Source organism: Anabas testudineus, chromosome 22, assembly GCF_900324465.2.
Source record: "Anabas testudineus chromosome 22, fAnaTes1.2, whole genome shotgun sequence".
In the NCBI taxonomy this organism is placed as follows: domain Eukaryota; kingdom Metazoa; phylum Chordata; class Actinopteri; order Anabantiformes; family Anabantidae; genus Anabas; species Anabas testudineus.
This window is the reverse complement of record NC_046630.1, coordinates 13204348-13222934: the sequence shown is the minus strand read 5'-3', so window position 1 is coordinate 13222934 and position 18587 is coordinate 13204348. Positions and strand designations below refer to the sequence as shown.

Genomic DNA, 18587 nt, shown 5'->3' with positions numbered 1-18587 from the left:
GTATTAAAAAAAAAAGAGCAGTTTTCAATTTTGGGAGTTCATGACTTATAAAAAAACAATGGTTACTAATTCTGGACTCACTGTGATCAAAGAATGATGAGCTGTGTCATCTAAAATTGCCTTAATTCTCTTTTCAGGCTATTTCTTTTATTTTTCTTAATATGGGAGGGAGGGAGCAGTCAGCAAATGTTCTTTATTCCAAAGATATTAACATATTTCACACAAAGCGAGGTTTATCACAAAGGCATCATTTGTTTTATGTCTTTATGTCTTTATATTATCACTACTGGGCGCTCAAATGCTTGTTATAAAAAACATCTATTTTTAATATGCAAATGAATAATTATGTCTTAACGATGAGTTGTGGTTAAGTGATGCACATTTGCTGCTTGTGGCTTCCTTTAAAAGACGGCTGTCCGTGTGAAAGTGAGTCACATATGTGAAAGAGTCTTTGACTCTCCTCCAGCAGACTAAGTTGAGTCTAGACTGAAAGGTGAGATGAGAGGCGAGAGGCTTGGAAAAAAAGAGAGATGATGACCATTCTGTAAATTACTTATGTTCAGGCTCAGGGAATTTATTGACAGATGTGGCCCAGAGGCCATTTTGGAACCAAAGAGTCCGTGAGATTTGTCAGAGACGAAAACAACCCACGTTTTGAAGAAACTCCGGGCCCAGACTTATTGGTGATATCTGTACCATATGAAGTCCTGACCCATCTATCTCGCTCGGGTCACAATACTTCATTTTGCCTCATTTCTCTGAAAGGGGAAAATATGATTCCACCTATCGATTCCTGCATAAATGTGTTACCCGGTGATGAAAGATGAGGTGTGCTTTGCTTTTATGTGATCCAATTAACCTCCAGCTGAGGTCTCTCTACTCTGCCCGGGTTCTCCTGCAGTGCCACTAAGTGTCCATCACATGCACAATTAGTGCTGCTGTGTGTTTTGTTTTTGTTGAGCTATCATCCAGGGTTTTTCAATTACTAAGGCCACTGAAGACGTGATAGAAGATATGTTTATTGGACTATTCTTTATTTTCTCTTTTTTACTATGATACTGGAACACTTGATTAAAATAGTTAACACCAGTCACTGGTTAATAAAACTATTTAAAATGTTTTTCAGTTGTCTCCTCTCCCCTTTGTGTGCACTCAAGTCTTTATCATAAACTGTCTTTGATAAGGTTTTTAAACTTCTTGACTTTGCCAGTGGCATTTTCTCCATCTTAGCAGCAGCTGACATTTATACAGCAGCCAAAATACCCTTTCCATTCCATTGTTCTGCAGCAGAAAATGAAAAAGTTACCTCTCATGCTGACCGACAGTAGGTTCGTTGATGGCGACTTCAAGGTCCCCTAAGCAGTTCCTCCACAGAGCAAGCTCCCGCATAGAGCAAATGTTTAACAAAAGGAAATGCCATGTAAAGATCACGTCTTATTTGTTTTTCCTTGTGGACTTAGAAAAATTTGGGATTTCAAAAGCTGTTTTAAATGTCAATATTAGAAGATACAGACCAAGATGTACCTTTCCTCTTTAAAACACTCAATCACTGGTGTAAAAAGCGTTGGCACCAAGAGTAAAGACAAACAAATAACAGCATCAAACAGCATGCGAATGGCTTGTTATGGGTGGTTTAACACATGTCTTGGGGTGATTTTCTTAAATAAGGCCTTTCTTTTTTATTTCTTACAATAAGTGGAAATGGCTGCTTTGGTCCATTTCTGCTCTTCTTTTTTTTCCTTTAGTCCTTGAGGCTATTCTGAATATGACTCATCGAGACCGTGTTGTATGAAAATGAAAGCTGAGATTTATAAGATGTTCAAGGATTCATTTGAGCATGAAAGACACCATGTTTCATAAAGTTAAACTTACATTATTTAAAATTATGTGGAAACTGCTTAAAGGGCTGGGGATGTTATTGTTTATTTTTATTACTGTATAAATTCCCTTCTAAAACCAAAACTAATAATGCGTTACAGTGATTCTTAATACGCTTAGCCTGCCTGTGGCTCTCACTTCAGAAATCTTTGGAATCAAGTCATCATTTGTTGTTTAATTTTTCGTCTTAGACCTATTAGTAGGCCAGTAATAATAATGACATACTTTATTGATCCCCTTGGGGAAATAGTGGTTGGACAGCTGCCAGACAGTACATATCTGTGCTACTATGGGGTTTCGGTGTCTTGGTCAAGAACACGGCAACCATGAGGGACTGTGAATCAAATCACTCACACTGGGCACTACCACCTGAGCTACTACTGCCCCTACCTATCCAGTAGGGGGGGGTATCATTGATATGACGGACAATTTGATTAAAAAGTGACCATACGACATACAAAATATGACAGAAGCAAGAGTGTAGTAACTTAAAAGTAACAGCAGTGAATCCTTATACAGGTGTTTCTACAGCAGGCTGGAGCAACGCTCTGCCATCCTCGAGCTCTACCAGAAAAACAAGTCTAATTTTAAACTGAATTGTACAATGAAGGAGGCATGTGGGTCATGCACATCATCTCTTGCTGTGCTGTAATCTTTCACTTTTCTGAACAAGAAGGAGACACCGCCTCCCACTTTCCACTCCCATCCTCTGGTGTGTTTTTTTTTTTTTTTTCAAATCTCCTACCTCAGTCATTTCTCTCTCTATAAATCTGATATGAGATCTGATTAATGCATTACTGAAGTCAGGCTAACGTGATATGTTTGATCAGGGAGTGGTTGCAAGATGAACACATGGTAGAGGATAAACATAGGATGAGAAGGGGAGGAGAAGGAGGAGGCGAGGAGGGAGGCAAGATGAAGGGATTATGTTTCTTGGGTGTTCTATTCAGGTCACACGGGATGAGGACAGGTGATTATAAGAAACAGTTTGATTTGAAGCCACACATGTCTTTCTTGGGGACATAAATGCTTTAATACCATGTGGAGAATTTATTTTAGAAGTTCCTTTCTGCATGTTTCGGGAATGCCATGGAAAATGCTTTAAATGCATTTTAATTTGAAGTCCCATGCTTCTGTGCCCCTCCTGGCTACCACTACATGAATATAACATCAAGACATTAAATCCTGAATCTAACATCTGCCTAATGATGAAGCCAGTCTGGCTCAGCTGTGTGTTTGAAATGTGATCAGACTTCTCAGCCTGCATCCTGAGGGGCTGGCGGTGTCCAGAAATCCTCCTCCAGAGTTTACAGCTGGGATTTACCACAGGGGTTAAGTTATCTGCACAAATCATTCTCTTTTTCATTTGTAGAAACAGTCCTGCAGACATGATTTACAAGTACAGTAGCTGCAGACATGAAATCCAAGGGTAACTCAGTGCTACAAATCACACCGGCTTTTCCTCTTTATTTACAATGTCCCATCGGTGTCACAGAAGGGGACATATTCTAAATCCGAAGTTACAAATTACAACATTTTCCCGCTGTAATGAGGTATTTAGTTTCATCTGTGTCATAGTACGTGGAAACTGGGACAGTGTGTCACATCCCCCAGAGGAAAAAAAAAACAGACACAGGAAAATCCTCTCACTGCTCTGTAAGCATGATCCAGCACCAGCCAAACACCTGCTCCCACCTTAATATTGTGTACTGTGGGTTTTGTCATCCTTAAGATTAAAGATCATTCTCTTAGTCATAACTGTTTACCAGCAGTCACTCACTGTGTAATGTCTCTGTGACTACATCTTTTAGCTTTCCTCCCCATCTGATTATAATACAAACATAAAAACAGTTTAGAATGCAAGTGAATAGTACAATTAATGATATATAATTTATGATTGATTCTCCCTATTTTTAGCATCAGACATTTTACTCTTAATGCATATTGTAAGAAAGAAACAGAGAGGTCTGTAATTAGGTTCAGCTGTGTGGCAGCCAGCACATCATTCATGGCTGTGATGAAGACACATTATTTATCAATAGACTGACAAAACAGATGCCATATGGAATATGAAAACAGCTGCAAGCTGCTGCAGTATATCTAGAATTAAAATAAGTTAAAACAGATGAAGAAGGGTTGCATATTGACTGTCTGATTCATTGGGTTTCCTATTAGACTGGGTTACTAATTACCTACAGTATATATAAATATTATGCATATTTTTGTTTCTTATTTCTGTGTGAACTATTTGGGGTGGTCCTTTTTGTAATTCTGCTCTTGTGCATGATCCTGGTTTTGTCCATCTGGGCAGCCATTTATTGTCCTGTTGCCATGCACTGTCACAAATCACAACCAAGCCACATCTCCCACAGTGCGCAAGGTTTCAGACAGAAAATCAATAGGATCTCATGGGCAACTTTATCAGTCCAAATATCTGGAAGGAAAAAGAGACAGAAGAGGTGAGGAGGATATGTTGGATGGAAAGGGGCAAGTTATGTGAGAAAAAACAGTAAGAAAGTTTGGAAGACAGGGTGGATTGGAGAGTTTCATACCTGTGCTAGTGTGATACCTGAGTTCTGTGATCAAAACAGATTTTGTCAAAACAGAGGTTTTCACATCCAGGGGGTACAGGAGAGTTGAAGGAAAGCGGAGAAGAGCGACGTGAGCCAAAGACACTGCATGAGGTGAAATGGACAGGTGGATGCCAGTGGAAAGATTGGAAAGTTAGTTTGGCCCATTATTGAATTTTGTCATAACGCCAACACAGGTTATAGTGCCAATTAGCAAAGTTTCTAGATTCCCCAGTTTAGAAGTAAAGAAAAATATGTTTTCTCTCATTTCCATACAAGCATTAACTATCTTATTATATTGTTTTTGCAGCAGCATACAGTAATATTGTACAAAAAACATTATGCAGCATGTTCACCAGTTGAAATTAAACATAAACTGCAAAAGTGAAATGACACTGTCAATTAAATTTCACAACGACAGAGCACGATTGTTTTCCAGAGCCTTCCCCAAGTCTCCTCATCAGCATCCACAATCTGTTTTAATGTGTTTAGTTGTGAGTAGCTCCCACTTTCCCTTTTTTCATTGCATTATGGGACAACGTGCCCATCAACAGCTCGCTGAAATTATATGTGATTATGTCATCTTTTCTAGTAAAACCTGAAAAACGAATGTGCTGTAGAAATAGGACACATCTCAAAATTAATGTAATAGGAAATTTGATGGCAAATTTTCCACACCTGACATAAGAGAAGCATGAGAAAAAAAAGGCAGAGAAAGAGGGAGGCATGCTTGAGTCAAATGAGAAAAAGAGTGAAAGGAATGAGAGAGAGGAAAAACCAAACTTAGAAATAGTGTGTCATAATGAAAAGGATCGAGAGCAGGAAGAAAATGTGGACAAGCGTGATAAGCAAGTGACTCAGAAAGACGCAAGTGTTTTCAATTGAGTCTAACAGATTATTTTAAATAAGAGCAGCGGCTCATGAAAATGATATCGTATGAAAATGTCTCCAACCAACCATTTAACATTCACCATTGGAACTGTCTGTTGATATGCTTTTCTTCAGGTGGAAGGCAATGCATGCTATTATGTTAATATTATGTTAAATGTGAAGTACCACCGTCCAGGTCACGAGTTATTCGCTTCAATTCAACTCATTCCGCTCCTCAATTTCACACCTGGCTCAGGTTTGGTTGAAATCTCTCTCACACAGCTTCAAGCAATATGTTGCATAACTAGACTTCTTCGTGATTGTTGAAACAAACTCTAACAGACACTTATTTTTATTCTCTGTTTCAGTGGTGGACAGTAAGGTGATCCTCGATGGCCTGCAGAGGTACGGCCCAACACCTATATATCTGCCTGTCAGCTACCGGATCCTCAATGCTGAGTCAGCGTTCTTCTTACAGGAAGCAAACCAGGACTTAATGAGGAACTCCAGCCTGCAGGCTCGCACAGAGTCTTTCTTCATCCACCAGGCCCGACAGATGCCGTTTGTCAACGCTAGCTACGGGCCGTTGTCTGTACAGCAGCCTGTGCCTCTGGAGCTGCTGCAAACATCGCCAGGGCCCTTCAGCGCACCTTCTTTCACTTCGTCCTCGGCGCCGACATCAGCATCATCGTCACCTCTCTTCACGTTCAACTGGAAGGTTCACACCTACATTATAAGTGAGAGTATTCACCCCAGCTGGCCAAAGGTTCAGGTGTTGTTTTACATTGCAGGGAGGGACTGGGATGATTATAGCGCCATTCACAAGCTGCCCTGTGTCAGGATGTTCGCCTTCCATGAGACTCAAGAGGTGCGTGGCACTTGCAGGCTAAAAGGTGAACTGGGGATATGCTGTAGCTGAGCTGGAGCCCCTGGCCAGCTGGTTCAGCCCGCCAACTGTCAGGCCAGGAAAGCAGAGGGTCTCTGAGCAGGCCCAGGGCACTCCTGTGGAACTCTACTACATGGTTCAAACCACGGACAGTGGAGACTGCAGCTCAGAGGATTCACGGAAGAGTAGCTCAGTTCGCACGGACCAGCAGAGGCCGATGGGTTATTTTGCAGGGCATACACCTATGCAGCGCATCGGGAGTGTGAGGCTGTTTCAGCCGCTTTCCGAGCTCAAACTGGACAATAACTTCGTAGTGATGGTGCCCTCCAAACCAATCCGACAGAGAGAAACAGTCTCAACCTTTCTGGCTCTGTCCACTCTTTCTTCAGTCCAGATTTTCACCCTTAGGTGAGTCAGCCACAGCTTACTCTGCCGCTTTACTATTAACCGTTTATTCTGCAATCTATACAGAAACATACATTGAACAAGAAGAGCGGTGGATAAAACCTGCACGTCCCAACCAGTTATCTAACAGCTCGCAGAACAATCCGTCACCTAAGTGTGAAGTAGTGATGTGCAGTTTTCTCAAGAACTGTCATTGCCATTGTTTATCTGAGTCATACACTGAAACGAATCATGCAGGGTGCAACTAATCTTGCACAGTGGCTCTTTGTTTCTAAAATACTGTACTATATGTAGCTGCTGTACGCCCTCTTGTTCACAGTTTGCAGGCAGCAAAAAAAGTTTTTTTCCTAAGACTAGATGAAGTTGTGGCTTGGCAACTTTACTTAACTTTAGTGCACAGGTTGTTTAAACAGAATATTATGCAGTTTGCAAAATCATGGATAAATCTCTGGCGTCAGGGACCACAAGATGTGTGTAGGTTAAGCTTTAAATTAGCCACACTGCCACTCTTCAGCCCAGCAGCTGTTATTTAGCTTGTTTATTTAGGTCATTTACCAACTAACCAGAGAAATGTAATGTGAGGAATGAAGAATCTAATATCCCCAAGGAAAAGAAATGTGGTAATCACAATGGTAACCAACAGAACCTCTGTGTAATCTATCGCTGTGGCTTTATTGTCTGTGCAGACAACACTCTAAGATCCTTAACCTGCTTTGACTCAAATTAACATTTGCAGAGCAGATGCTAATTTCAGCTGGCAGACATTCTAGGTGAAATAACATCATTACAGTGACAAACAAGGAGCTCGCCACGCAACTAATCTTCGGCTCTGGACTAATTTAAAACTTCTTCCCTTAAAAGAATAAAGGTTTACCCACACGCTGCCAGACCTCTCTATAAAAGGAATACACTGACTTCTATATGTGAAACATTTATCTTTGTGCAATAAGAGTTGAGATGGTGTTTCATATAGAGAAGATTTGTTTGATGTATGCTTTTAAATCATTTTGAGAGATATTACAGAGCGTTTAATGCTTCCTTAAACAGTCTGGAGTGGATTGTTTTGACTAGATAATGCAGCAATTACACTTCGTCCCATTCAAGAAGATTGTTTTATGTACTCACCTTCAAAATTGCCTGTCTGAGGCAAGTTTTTATTTGAGGTGATTCCACAGCAACAAAGTACTTATCGGTTCATTGAGCTTTGTCTCATTCAAATTATGATTCAAAGTGACTATAATTGCTCCGTGTTGTTTAGTGCAAATTAAGGTGTTAGGAATATGCATTTCCACTGGGCTACTTTTATGCCCAAGATCTAAATCATGGCAGATGAAACAGTTAGCAGCCTCAAAGTGGAGCTGTGACAGAGAGGCTTGGCAATTTGTCAACCCTGGGTGAGCAGGAAATCTGCCAAAAAGCCTCATTGCTTTTTCTCTCACTCCAGTGATGATGAACTCCCATGAAGTATTAGCGCTCGCAGTGTGTGTTTATCACACTCGTCAGCATGTGTGTAAATGGGAACTTTAAAGTTGGTGTTTTCTCTCTTGGAGACTTTTTGCACCGCTATTGCACCCCAATCGTTCAGAAGTTCATCTTTTTTATGTTGTCCGTTGGGATAGCAAAGACTTAATATTCAACCAAAATACCTCATTAGCAACCAAAAGATTAAACCTCAAAGTGTTTGAAAATCGCAGCCTACTTTACAGTACTTGACTGCCAGCTTACCAAACTGAACATCCAAGCGGTAATCATTAATTGCGTCAGCTTTGTTGTGCATTGCTTTTATCTTACAGGACTAAACCTGTTCTTATACGCTGTGTCTTTTTCTATCAGCTGCTGGATTTCCTAATACTACAAAACTTCACTTTAAAATACCCTTTAAGCACTTGTTATCCCCCTGATGATGGTGTGAATTCAGGTTCTGTATTAGTGGTGGAGTGTGATGGTTGTCTTGACTTGGTATGTTGAACACTGAAGCTCCACTCTCTCTCACTGTGTGTGCGTGTGTGTGTGTTTGCGTATCGTCGGCCATGCACTTGTGTGAGCGTATGTACGGACAGCTTACCATCTATGTAGCTCTGTTGTGTTCCTCCCAGATGCTAAGGAATCATTAATCATTTATAGTCTCGGAGGTTACTCCCTTCTCCTCCTTCTCCATCTCCTCCACCGTGTTCTAACCTGTGACAAGAGAAAGGTGAGAATCTATGTTGAAAGCCTTGATTCCTTCATGTGCTGCTGACAGGTGGAATCTGTAGAATTGTTATAAATTAGACTCTTTTTATCATTCCCACACTGCAAAACCTTTTTTTTTTTTGTTTTAGAATTTGTATAATGAACTTGAAGAACTAACTAAATTTTGTTTGTTAGTGGGGTTCCTGACATCACCTTAAGACACATAAAATGTCCTTGAGCATGCATTTAAAAAAAATAAAGTAACTCATCCAGCCCAAACGTTGTAGAACGTCGGGTTCTGACTGCGTCATATTACTTTTGTTTCAAATGCACCGCATCACTACGCTCTGCTATATGTTTCACTCTCGAGTACCTTCTTATGAAACCACTGGAATATGACATTAGCAAATTATACTTCATGTTAAAATTACTTTTAATTCTCCGCTATAATATAAGTGCTGGTTATAATTTTGAATTAGATAAAAAGTTTCATAATGTAGTGGAACATTTCTATCATTTGAAATGCTATCCAGCCTTTTACCTTAGATGCAGAGCAAGAGCAACACACTTGACTGAAGAGGCTAGTTGACTTGCCATTTTTTTCCCCTGTGTCTTATTGTCTAATTTGCTGTACTCTATCTAATCTAAACTAATCTAAAGTAATTATTTTGAATGTAATTACAGCCTTTTAATCCAAGCCACTGGAAAAAACACTGATTCGTACACACACACACAATCACGCGCTCCTACTCACACAGGCATTTGCAGACACAGATAGCCTAAAAGTCACGCACATACAAGCGCGGACTGCTCTGTGCCGACTGTAAAGTCATGGTGTATTTGTCATGCTAAAGGGTCCCGACGGAATCAGCAATTCCCCGCTCTCTGCCTCATTAGCCATGGAGAGAGTGGTGTAACAGGTTGGAAAATGGTTCTCAGCTACTCCTTATTCAACATGCAAATGAAAACACCATTTCCTCCTGAACAAATTAACAGGCTTTTCAAAAGATAAATTGCCCCAGCTGTATTGTAATTTTGACTAAACAATCCAACATATTTCCTCTAACACCCCCCTCCCCCCCCCCCCTCCCCTCCCGAGGGGCGGTGTTGCTGATAAATGCAAATGAATTTCTAATATCTGAGAGTGTGAAGGTGGGAGAAGTGTAAGTGTAACAGCCAGCTTGAGTTGTTTTATTATTCAGCGATTCAGCAGGTGAAAGGAGGACAGGTTCGCTTGTGGACTATGAACAAAGAGCTGGATTTAGCAGAGGCCAGTTTAGTGTTACTCGGACTTGAGGCACACGTGAAGCATGTCGGCCGACTGTGCTCCTTAACGCGGTTGACGTTTACAGGTCGGGTGTCTGCGTTGTTTGGTTTTGACCATTGTTTGCTGAAATATCAGCATGAGAACAGCTTGGAATAAAGATGTTCTCCTCAGTGTATTAGCCTTATCTTGACTGCACTCCTCTGTGATTCAGTTCTTGCTAAAGGTCAACAAAGATTGGTATGTCTCCTTTCCATTTCCATTCCTGCACTTATCTGTACTTTTTCTTGTATTTTATCTGCCGCTCTGTCTTGGTATCCCCCCCCCCCCCCCTCCGCCCCCACCCCCCATCCCCGCATCGCCCCTTCTCTTGTGTTGTTTAACCTTTCTCCCTCAGCGTATGTGCTCTGTTTTTTTCTGTCATACTCTTGCTTTCCCTGAGTTTGACATGTTCCTTGTCTTTGCACTGACACATTGGTAAGAATGAGCTTTGTTTGGAGGTTCGAACACCCCGGGGACTCTTGCCTAAACATTATGTGTCATTGTATAGGTGAACATCTGCTTATCCTCCTCTGCCCTTTTTTTTACTCACTCAGCTGGCCTGATCACCAGTGTTTATTTTGAGCACGTAGGCATTCCTCATCTTCTCATTAATAAGTAATTAGTGATTTGCAGCCCGGGGAGACTGTTCACTTTGTAGACCCTTCTCTCTATTGGGCCCTGCCACCACAGAGCAATCACCAGTTGCCCACAGCAAGTCATTTGAATCCTTGTATTTTCTACTATAATGATTTTCCATCACTTTATTTTACAAATATGTGTCTAAATTGATGAATTTATTGGATATTGAAGCCCAGAATGTATTACTCTGCCACTTCCCTGCTGCCTGTCTTCATTTTTTTTTTTTTTTTTTTTTTTTTTTTGCACTTGCTCTGTCCATCTGTCTTTGGAAAGGCTACATGTCCCCAAGAGAATTTAGTGATCCCATAGCTTGGCTAAGGGTCACACAAATGCACCGTATCATTCAGAGTGAAACATGCCTTTAAGAATTTGAGTATGAACAGGGTCAGAGGTTGCTTCGGTTTTTCTATCTGGTTGCTTTCAACTTGTGAAAGTCTTGCAGGCTTTTATAAGGGCAGAGAGAATGAAGATGGAGTGGGTCTTCCCAAGAGAGAGGTACTCCATATCCGGTCTTGTGTTTGGATTACTGAAATATGTGTGGTTGGTAGGAAGCATATCTATTGCTCTCAGATATTTCATAGTGTAAAATGATGCACAGTCCACAATCTGACACAAAAAAGCAGTGTAATAATGTTTTTGATATACAATAGCTGTATCTTTGATTCTGGTATTGTTGTCTTGGATGTGTATGAGCTAATCTTGATTTATAGGGGACACTGTTCATATTATTATTGTATGACGCTTTAAACTTATTTCTTTGGAAGCAACAGAAGCAAATTGGAAACATAGACAAGATTGACATATTGTCAATTAATCCAGCAACTTGGGGCCAACTTTAAGGCTGATCATGATCAAAAGATGACAGTCAGAGTTTCACAAATTCTGTCCACCACAACTTGAACCAGGTGGATTTAATGCTGTAGCTTTTTACATATATATATATATATATATATATATATATATATATATATATATATATATATATATATATATATATATATATATATATTATTTTGCTGTAACAGCTGCAGTGAGCTGCAACAAAGCTGCTTGATAAACAATTAGCTGAATCTTGCCATACAGTCCTGTAAATCCAAGGACAGCTTCTTATAGTTGTTCTAAAGCCTCAAGTAATAGTAAAAAGGTGACTGTACAGTAACATTAAGGAGAGTTATACCCCTGACATCAGTAAAACACAAAGCTGGTTAAAAAATAGAATAAAATAAAACATCAAGGCCTTAAATTGTAAAGTTATGTTACTCCTGCAAAGATGCGCTTGTCTCAATACATTCAAATATTAGTGCAGTATTTAGTTTTGTCCAGTGTTGCTATTTAAAATGAAGACAAACAGCTTTCTCCATGTTAAATGAACTTATTGTTGTCACCAAACTGCTTTTATGTTTGCAGCCATTGTTCACGTCTTCATCACACAGCTGTTCAACTGCTAAATAGTTCTTGTTGAAACTGTGAGTATAAACTATCACGGGAGATTTATTCATAATACCACATAATACTTCCAAACATGCAATCAAAGATAAAGATACCGTAGCTGTTATACTTGTGGTGAAATGTCGTGATATGAGACAGGTTTCCTCCATGTTTTGTGCGGTATATGGTCATAATAAGAAAGACCTGACTGACTATATTTGAACATTGAAAAGAAAGTTATTTCGAAGCTAATTAAAACTAGAATGAGTCACTTATGTCTTTAATCTAGACTTTGAAGTCTAATGAAATTATAAAGTGATCTACCATTCAGATTCAAGAGCAAAACTTTGAAAATGCCTTAGGTTCACCGTTTTTTATGTTCTCGTTAATCTGATGCTTTTTGATTTAGCTGCAATACAAATTAGAAAAAAATAAATAAAATAAAAAGATTAGAAGTCACTAACTGACAGAGATGTTTCTCGGATGTGAGAAACGAGTCTCAACAACTCTTTTCAGTTGATTCATGCTATAAATAAACCAGAATAAAATATCTAAACCTTTCCAAAGATCATAAACCTCTTTGATATCTTGGAAGATATGAGAATTAATTTTCAACATTGCTGTTAGAAACCAAAATGCTTTGGCCCATCAGATAATTTCACATGATGGCACATGATTAGCAAAAATTTGAGTTCAAGAATAACAAGAATTATTTAGCTGCATTAAACAACTAGCGCTTGCATGAGGGTTTTATTACACACGTAAAGCTAAGGCTTATGGAAGGTGGCGGCCTTGAATGCTAACTAATGCTAACCTATTAAAAATAATGAGGGGTTCACAGTTTACACTCTGTTGCTGTCGTAGATATCGCTTTAACTTAAGGATATGAACAGAGCAGGGTCGTGCTTTATGTAATAATCCACTGAGATCTAAAAATAAATGTGGAAACCTACTGTTGACACGAGATGAGGCCTAGTTTGTCAAAACAGTATGTCTGCTATCAAAAATTTAGAAGCTGAGAAAGTTGCCATGATTCTAGTTTATTCGTCCAGCTACCATCAAATGTGTTTTTCTGTAATCCATTACACATTAAACTGAACGAGGGTTGACAGACTCCCCTTTGAATATGATTTGTTTCTTTACTTATTCATAAACACTCAGTGATCATTTCTATATAGACTGAGGCTCTGATAATGTGCGTAACACTCCAATAACAAATAGCTTCCACACAGATTGAAGAGTTGATCTAGAATCTGTTCTCAGACCTCTACCATTGCAAAACACAGGATGCTGTACGCTGCACAGATTGCAAGGCCCTCTGGGAAGTTATGATTCGGAGCTCTAAAGACAAACTTCACTCGACTTGACTACCATTACAGCCATTATGTTCGGAGTGCACGGCGCAGCCTTGACAGCTAAAACCCCAACCCAAAATATCTGGTTTGCAATTGAGAGTTTCCTCACAGCTTTGTTAAAGCCGAACGGGACTCTGCTCCACACACTGACGACGACACTTAACATTAAAACAGATATCACATCCGATCGTGATAGTGCGTCCGCTGAAGTACAAAGTGAACGGCCGTCGAACAACAAACTGCAACTCCTTTGCTTATCACGCTGCAGTTAACATCTTCAGGCAACACTTCTACTCCAGCTTCTGCAACTGTTACTTCCAGCTCCTGCAATCTGAGTTGAAGATGATATATGTAGGGCTAGAGGGGTTGACAAACAGGATGGGATTAGGGAGTGAAGCGGTCCTGGCAGAATAAGCTCTCCTGGCTAACTGGGGGTTGATGTCTCTCGCTCTCTCCCAGACAAACCTGGTCTTCTAATCACTTGTTTACCCTTGATGTTTCTCCTAGGATTTACTTTGATTAGTTTGATCACACTGACTTGACAGCTGTAACACAAACTCAGAGTCATGCATATTTTAATGTGGACTGGAGGCGAAGAAACGAAAAGACAGAGGGAGAGAAATGATGAAATGCTGCGCTTGTCATACATCTGCAGCCTGTTTTAGAAACTGATAGTCAGCCACAAAAACAGACAAATGCACCGAGTCACCGTGGCTATATGAGAAAATGCTTCAGCCACAGTGGCATTAGAGAGATACACAAAGATGGAAACCCAGCGCGTCAAACAATAAACAAGCAGTCAGAGGGGGAGGGAGGGTGCGACAAACAAACACCAAACGCAAGCAACCAAAATGGTTTTGCCACTACAGTAGTTCAATCACAGTAAAGCATTAGTTAGCATTGGCATTAGTTGGTTGCCCTATGGCAACAAATTGTTCTTGAGTAATGAGTTACTCGCTGTGAACTGTTCCACAGCTTTTGGGTTCATTCACAAAATCTAAATTATTTAAATGTAATCTCTGTTGAAATGAGAGGAGGGAACTTTTGGAGCAACTAGTCATTTAAAGAGAAGCATCTTCAAAAGTACAGTTCAAACAACAGTCTGTGCCCTGCTCCAAAGAAATGTACCATTTCTCGAAATAGCAAGAATCTCTTCATTTAGTGGAAGGAGAGACATCGACAGTACCTGATCGCGACAGTTCAACTCTGTTACCTCGGTGTCACCACATTAAAAAGTGTGATATTAAAATCTGCATTTCACCACATTCTCTAATAAACTGATAAGTAATAATAATCGATTTCTAAGCACAATTAATCTTTTTTATATTAACCTAATTCTTTAAATTATAGTTAAATTAATTAACATTACATAGAACCAGATCAAAAATAAGCCATGAGTCAATAAGAATATCTTTACCTCTAACAGCAAATGCTGCAAAGAGAAATTTAAATAAATAAATACACTTGTCACTTTGTGAGAACCGTGGGCCTGTGTCTACATGAATTATTAGTTATTTTGTGAAATATCACCGTGGGAGAGTATTTTCTACATTTATTCTCTGCTGAAATCTCGTTTGTGTGGCTGAGGTAATTGAAGAAACGTGTTTCATAAGTGTGCATGAACAGGAAGAGCAGTGAAGTTCTCACTGTGTGCTGAAGGAACAACAGAAATCAGAGAGAGAGAAAGAGAAAGAGAGAGAGAGAGAGACTGCTGAACTGATGTGCACAACACTGAACACTCACTCAGAGACATGACTACTACCAGTGACAATTATCATATTATTAAATCTGAAATGATGCCAAATTCCTGCCAGATTTAATCATTTAAACTGATGATTAGAACACCACAGGAACAATTATCTCTCATTTCAGTGGCCATTGTCTACAGCAGCCCCAGCAAACGTATCATGTAGCAGCTGCAGTTTTCCATCACACCGCTGAGCCGCAATACTACTGTTTTGGAAATGCAATTGTGTGTCTGTGGGGTAAGACAGATAAAAATAGACATTTTCAAGGTTACAGCTAAACATGAGGCAAGCAACCCATTCAAGAAGAAGAACCTACAGTCATGGTGACAACAGTTGACACTAGGTTAAAGTTGAGAAACCACAAAGAGAGAGAGACTGCTGATGTGATGTGCAGCCCAGTTTGGAAACTAGAGAAGAAGAGTGTTCTCACGTGTAAAAGTCTAATGTCTAATGATTGACTTGTCCATTCACTCTAATTTCTAATCGCAGCTCTATGATAATCACCCCCAAATCACTTGGACATAAACATGCAACATTTTGTGTAAAAGACCGATGCAGATAGTATTGATTACAAATTAGGCTCATGTGTTGGATGACTGAATGTAACATGCATTGACAGTCTACTAAGCCTGCACTGCCCCCCATATACAGTAGTTAAGAAATTCCAGATAAAAGCCATAAAGGTCATGATCCATTTATTTTCCAACACTTGCCAGTGTTTTATCTCTGTTGTATATCACGGGTGTTTATAAGTGCCATTGCAAGAGGCAGTCTGCGGTTTATGTGCCTGAACATGTAAACCAGCACGGGGCACACTTGGGCACATCTTTGCTACTGTCAAAAACACCAGTGTATGTCTGATTACACCAGTCAAATCCCTAAGAAGAGCTAAAAAAAACCACACATCTAAAACATACATTTTGCAGATATCGCTGGTGTAAACAGACCATGCAACACAGCTCACATTTTAAGAAACAGATCAACACACAACTTTCACTAACCTCAGATGAAAAGGTTTATCAGTTTATCAAACATGTATTTGTCCTTTTGCTATAGACGACTGCCTCTTTGTTATTTTTAAACTGCATTTTCTGAAACCATTCGAATTTCCAGACAGTTTATGCTGGTTATGCTTTGTCGACCAACACCAAACTTCTTGTCCAAAAGGGGCTTGTGGTATCTTGATGTCTAAGAAAACCCTACAAAGTATCTGAGAGTGGCAGGATCACTTCTGGTTTCATACATTTCTTAGCACTTCACTGGCATGGCAGCAAAGGGGCGGCATTAGAAATCATAGTTTGGTTACAGAATGTTAAAATTCACCCCCTGCTCCTCCAAAAATATTGCTCTTTTATGTGCTTTGCTTTCATTCCCAGAACAGACTGCCATAGACACAGGCAGAAATATATAGTTTGAGGCAGTGACAACAACAACAAAAAAAGCAATGACAAAGACCTAGAGAGAGCAACAGAGAAAAAGTGAACTGACAAGCTGACAGAGTCTGGGCTTCTGGGGAGAATCATTAGACTGATATAATATTCAGCGTGCAGCTTGGAGCAGTGCCTTTGGCTGAGCTTTAAGCTGTGTAGTGTTGGTCAGTCTGGCTGGTTGGGAGGTCAGCCACTGATCTGTAGATATAAGCTGGTACTTTGGATCCAAGCCTTCATCATCCTGCGGGCCTACCACCACTGTGGGTGGATAAGCCTTGATCTGCTCAGGGGTTTGGATTTGTGTACGTGTGTGTCAGTGTGTGCGCTGGTTGAGAGGAACATTGTTGTGTGAGTGTTTGTGTGTCCACATATGTCTACAGATATGGATATGGACGAGGCCGTGTTTGCGTGTGCGGCGCATGTCATCTGTATGATTCTCTTTTTTTGTCCGTCACAGTCCTGCTGGGTAGAGCGAGAAAAAGAAAAAGAGGGGATGAAAAGTTCGAATGAATTAATCAGTGTTGTGTACAGTGTGTTTTTTGGTCTGGAACAGACTGGGTACTGGTTAGTTTGAGTACAAATTTTTGAAAAAACCCAAAAAGTAACAAAGTTAACACCAATTATTAGTTTAGAAACTGGAATAACACAAGATTAAATCTCATCTGAAAAAATGGTATAAGATATCTGAATGCAGAGATGCTGATTAACTTTACACTTGAATTTGAGAATTTCCTTTTTTAATTTGTGAGGTGCAATTTGAAGCAAAAAGGATGTGCCCGGGATCTTTGTGATTGATGTCAGCATCTGGTGCCTGAAAAAGCAGCACATTTCTCCTGTTCGCTGCCGCTCGACGTAGCGATAAGCGTCTTTATCATAAGAATGTCAAACAGTGGTTGAAATACTCATTAACAATTCTGCAAAGTTTCCTCATCCAAGGATGTGCCATCACATACTATCCATGAAACAAAATATTACTCCCTAGTGCTACTGCAGATCTGACAAATGCATTCTTTGGTCATGTGATATTTAAAACATCGAGTCAAAACAGCTGTTGTTTTGCTTGTTTGTTTTTTCTTAAATTATAAAAATTATAGATGAGTACAATTTCAAATACTGATCAAAATACATTTTTGCAGAAATGCAACTATCCCTTGTGATAAAAGATTAGAGATCTCAGTTCAATTAAAGTTGGGAATTCATTTAACAACTTCACTGTAGTTTCCTGTGAACTGCTGTATAAGCCAGCAGATTGATAAATGAACGATACACCTTATTTGTTCGAGATGAACTGATCTCATTACGTCGTGCTGCTGAATTGTTGCATCATTGTATCGAGAACTTCACTTTCAGGGGCCTGGATCAAAGCTCATTAAAGAGCTTTTTGTTCATGTAATATCAAGGGGCCGTCATTATGATTAATCTTCATACAAATACATGAGCCTGCAAACAAACAAAGAAATTCAATTATGAAAACCGAAGGTTTTCTTATTTATTTTTCTTAATAGATCAGAAATACTGAAACTTTAGAATTTATTGAGACATTATTAATACAGTCTGGTAGTAAGACATCATTTAGAAACACATGACTTAAAGTATAAAGCAAGAAATTGTTCTGTATCACTGAAACTAAACTTATATGTTGTGTATCCTGCCACTGAGATCAATAAGTACAGGATTGTACATAATAAACCTAAAAAGAATGTTTTGATGGCTTAGTTGTTTCTGCCATAATGTAAGTGATGTCAAAGTTTTCTTAGAAGAAAATGTTCTTTGAGCCTGACAGAGAACATTTTAATGCATCGTCAGCTACAAGTCCAATTCAACAGAAAATGTCGCCTTCCCTCTGGATGTGACACGCCACACTTTTTGTTTTGCACAGCAGTTGTTCCACCTCCACTGT

General features: G+C 39.6%; 1 protein-coding gene across 1 annotated transcript in view; it reads left to right on the top strand.

The window, feature by feature from the left end:
• The first annotated feature begins 4702 nt into the window (after positions 1-4702).
• LOC113148375 (transmembrane protein 132C-like) overlaps positions 4703-18587 on the top strand; it is an 81024-nt gene continuing 67139 nt past the window's right edge. The window contains 3 exon segments of the mRNA XM_026340064.1: positions 4703-4748; positions 5687-6228; positions 6230-6612. Coding sequence (XP_026195849.1) covers positions 4703-4748; positions 5687-6228; positions 6230-6612 — 971 coding nt within the window.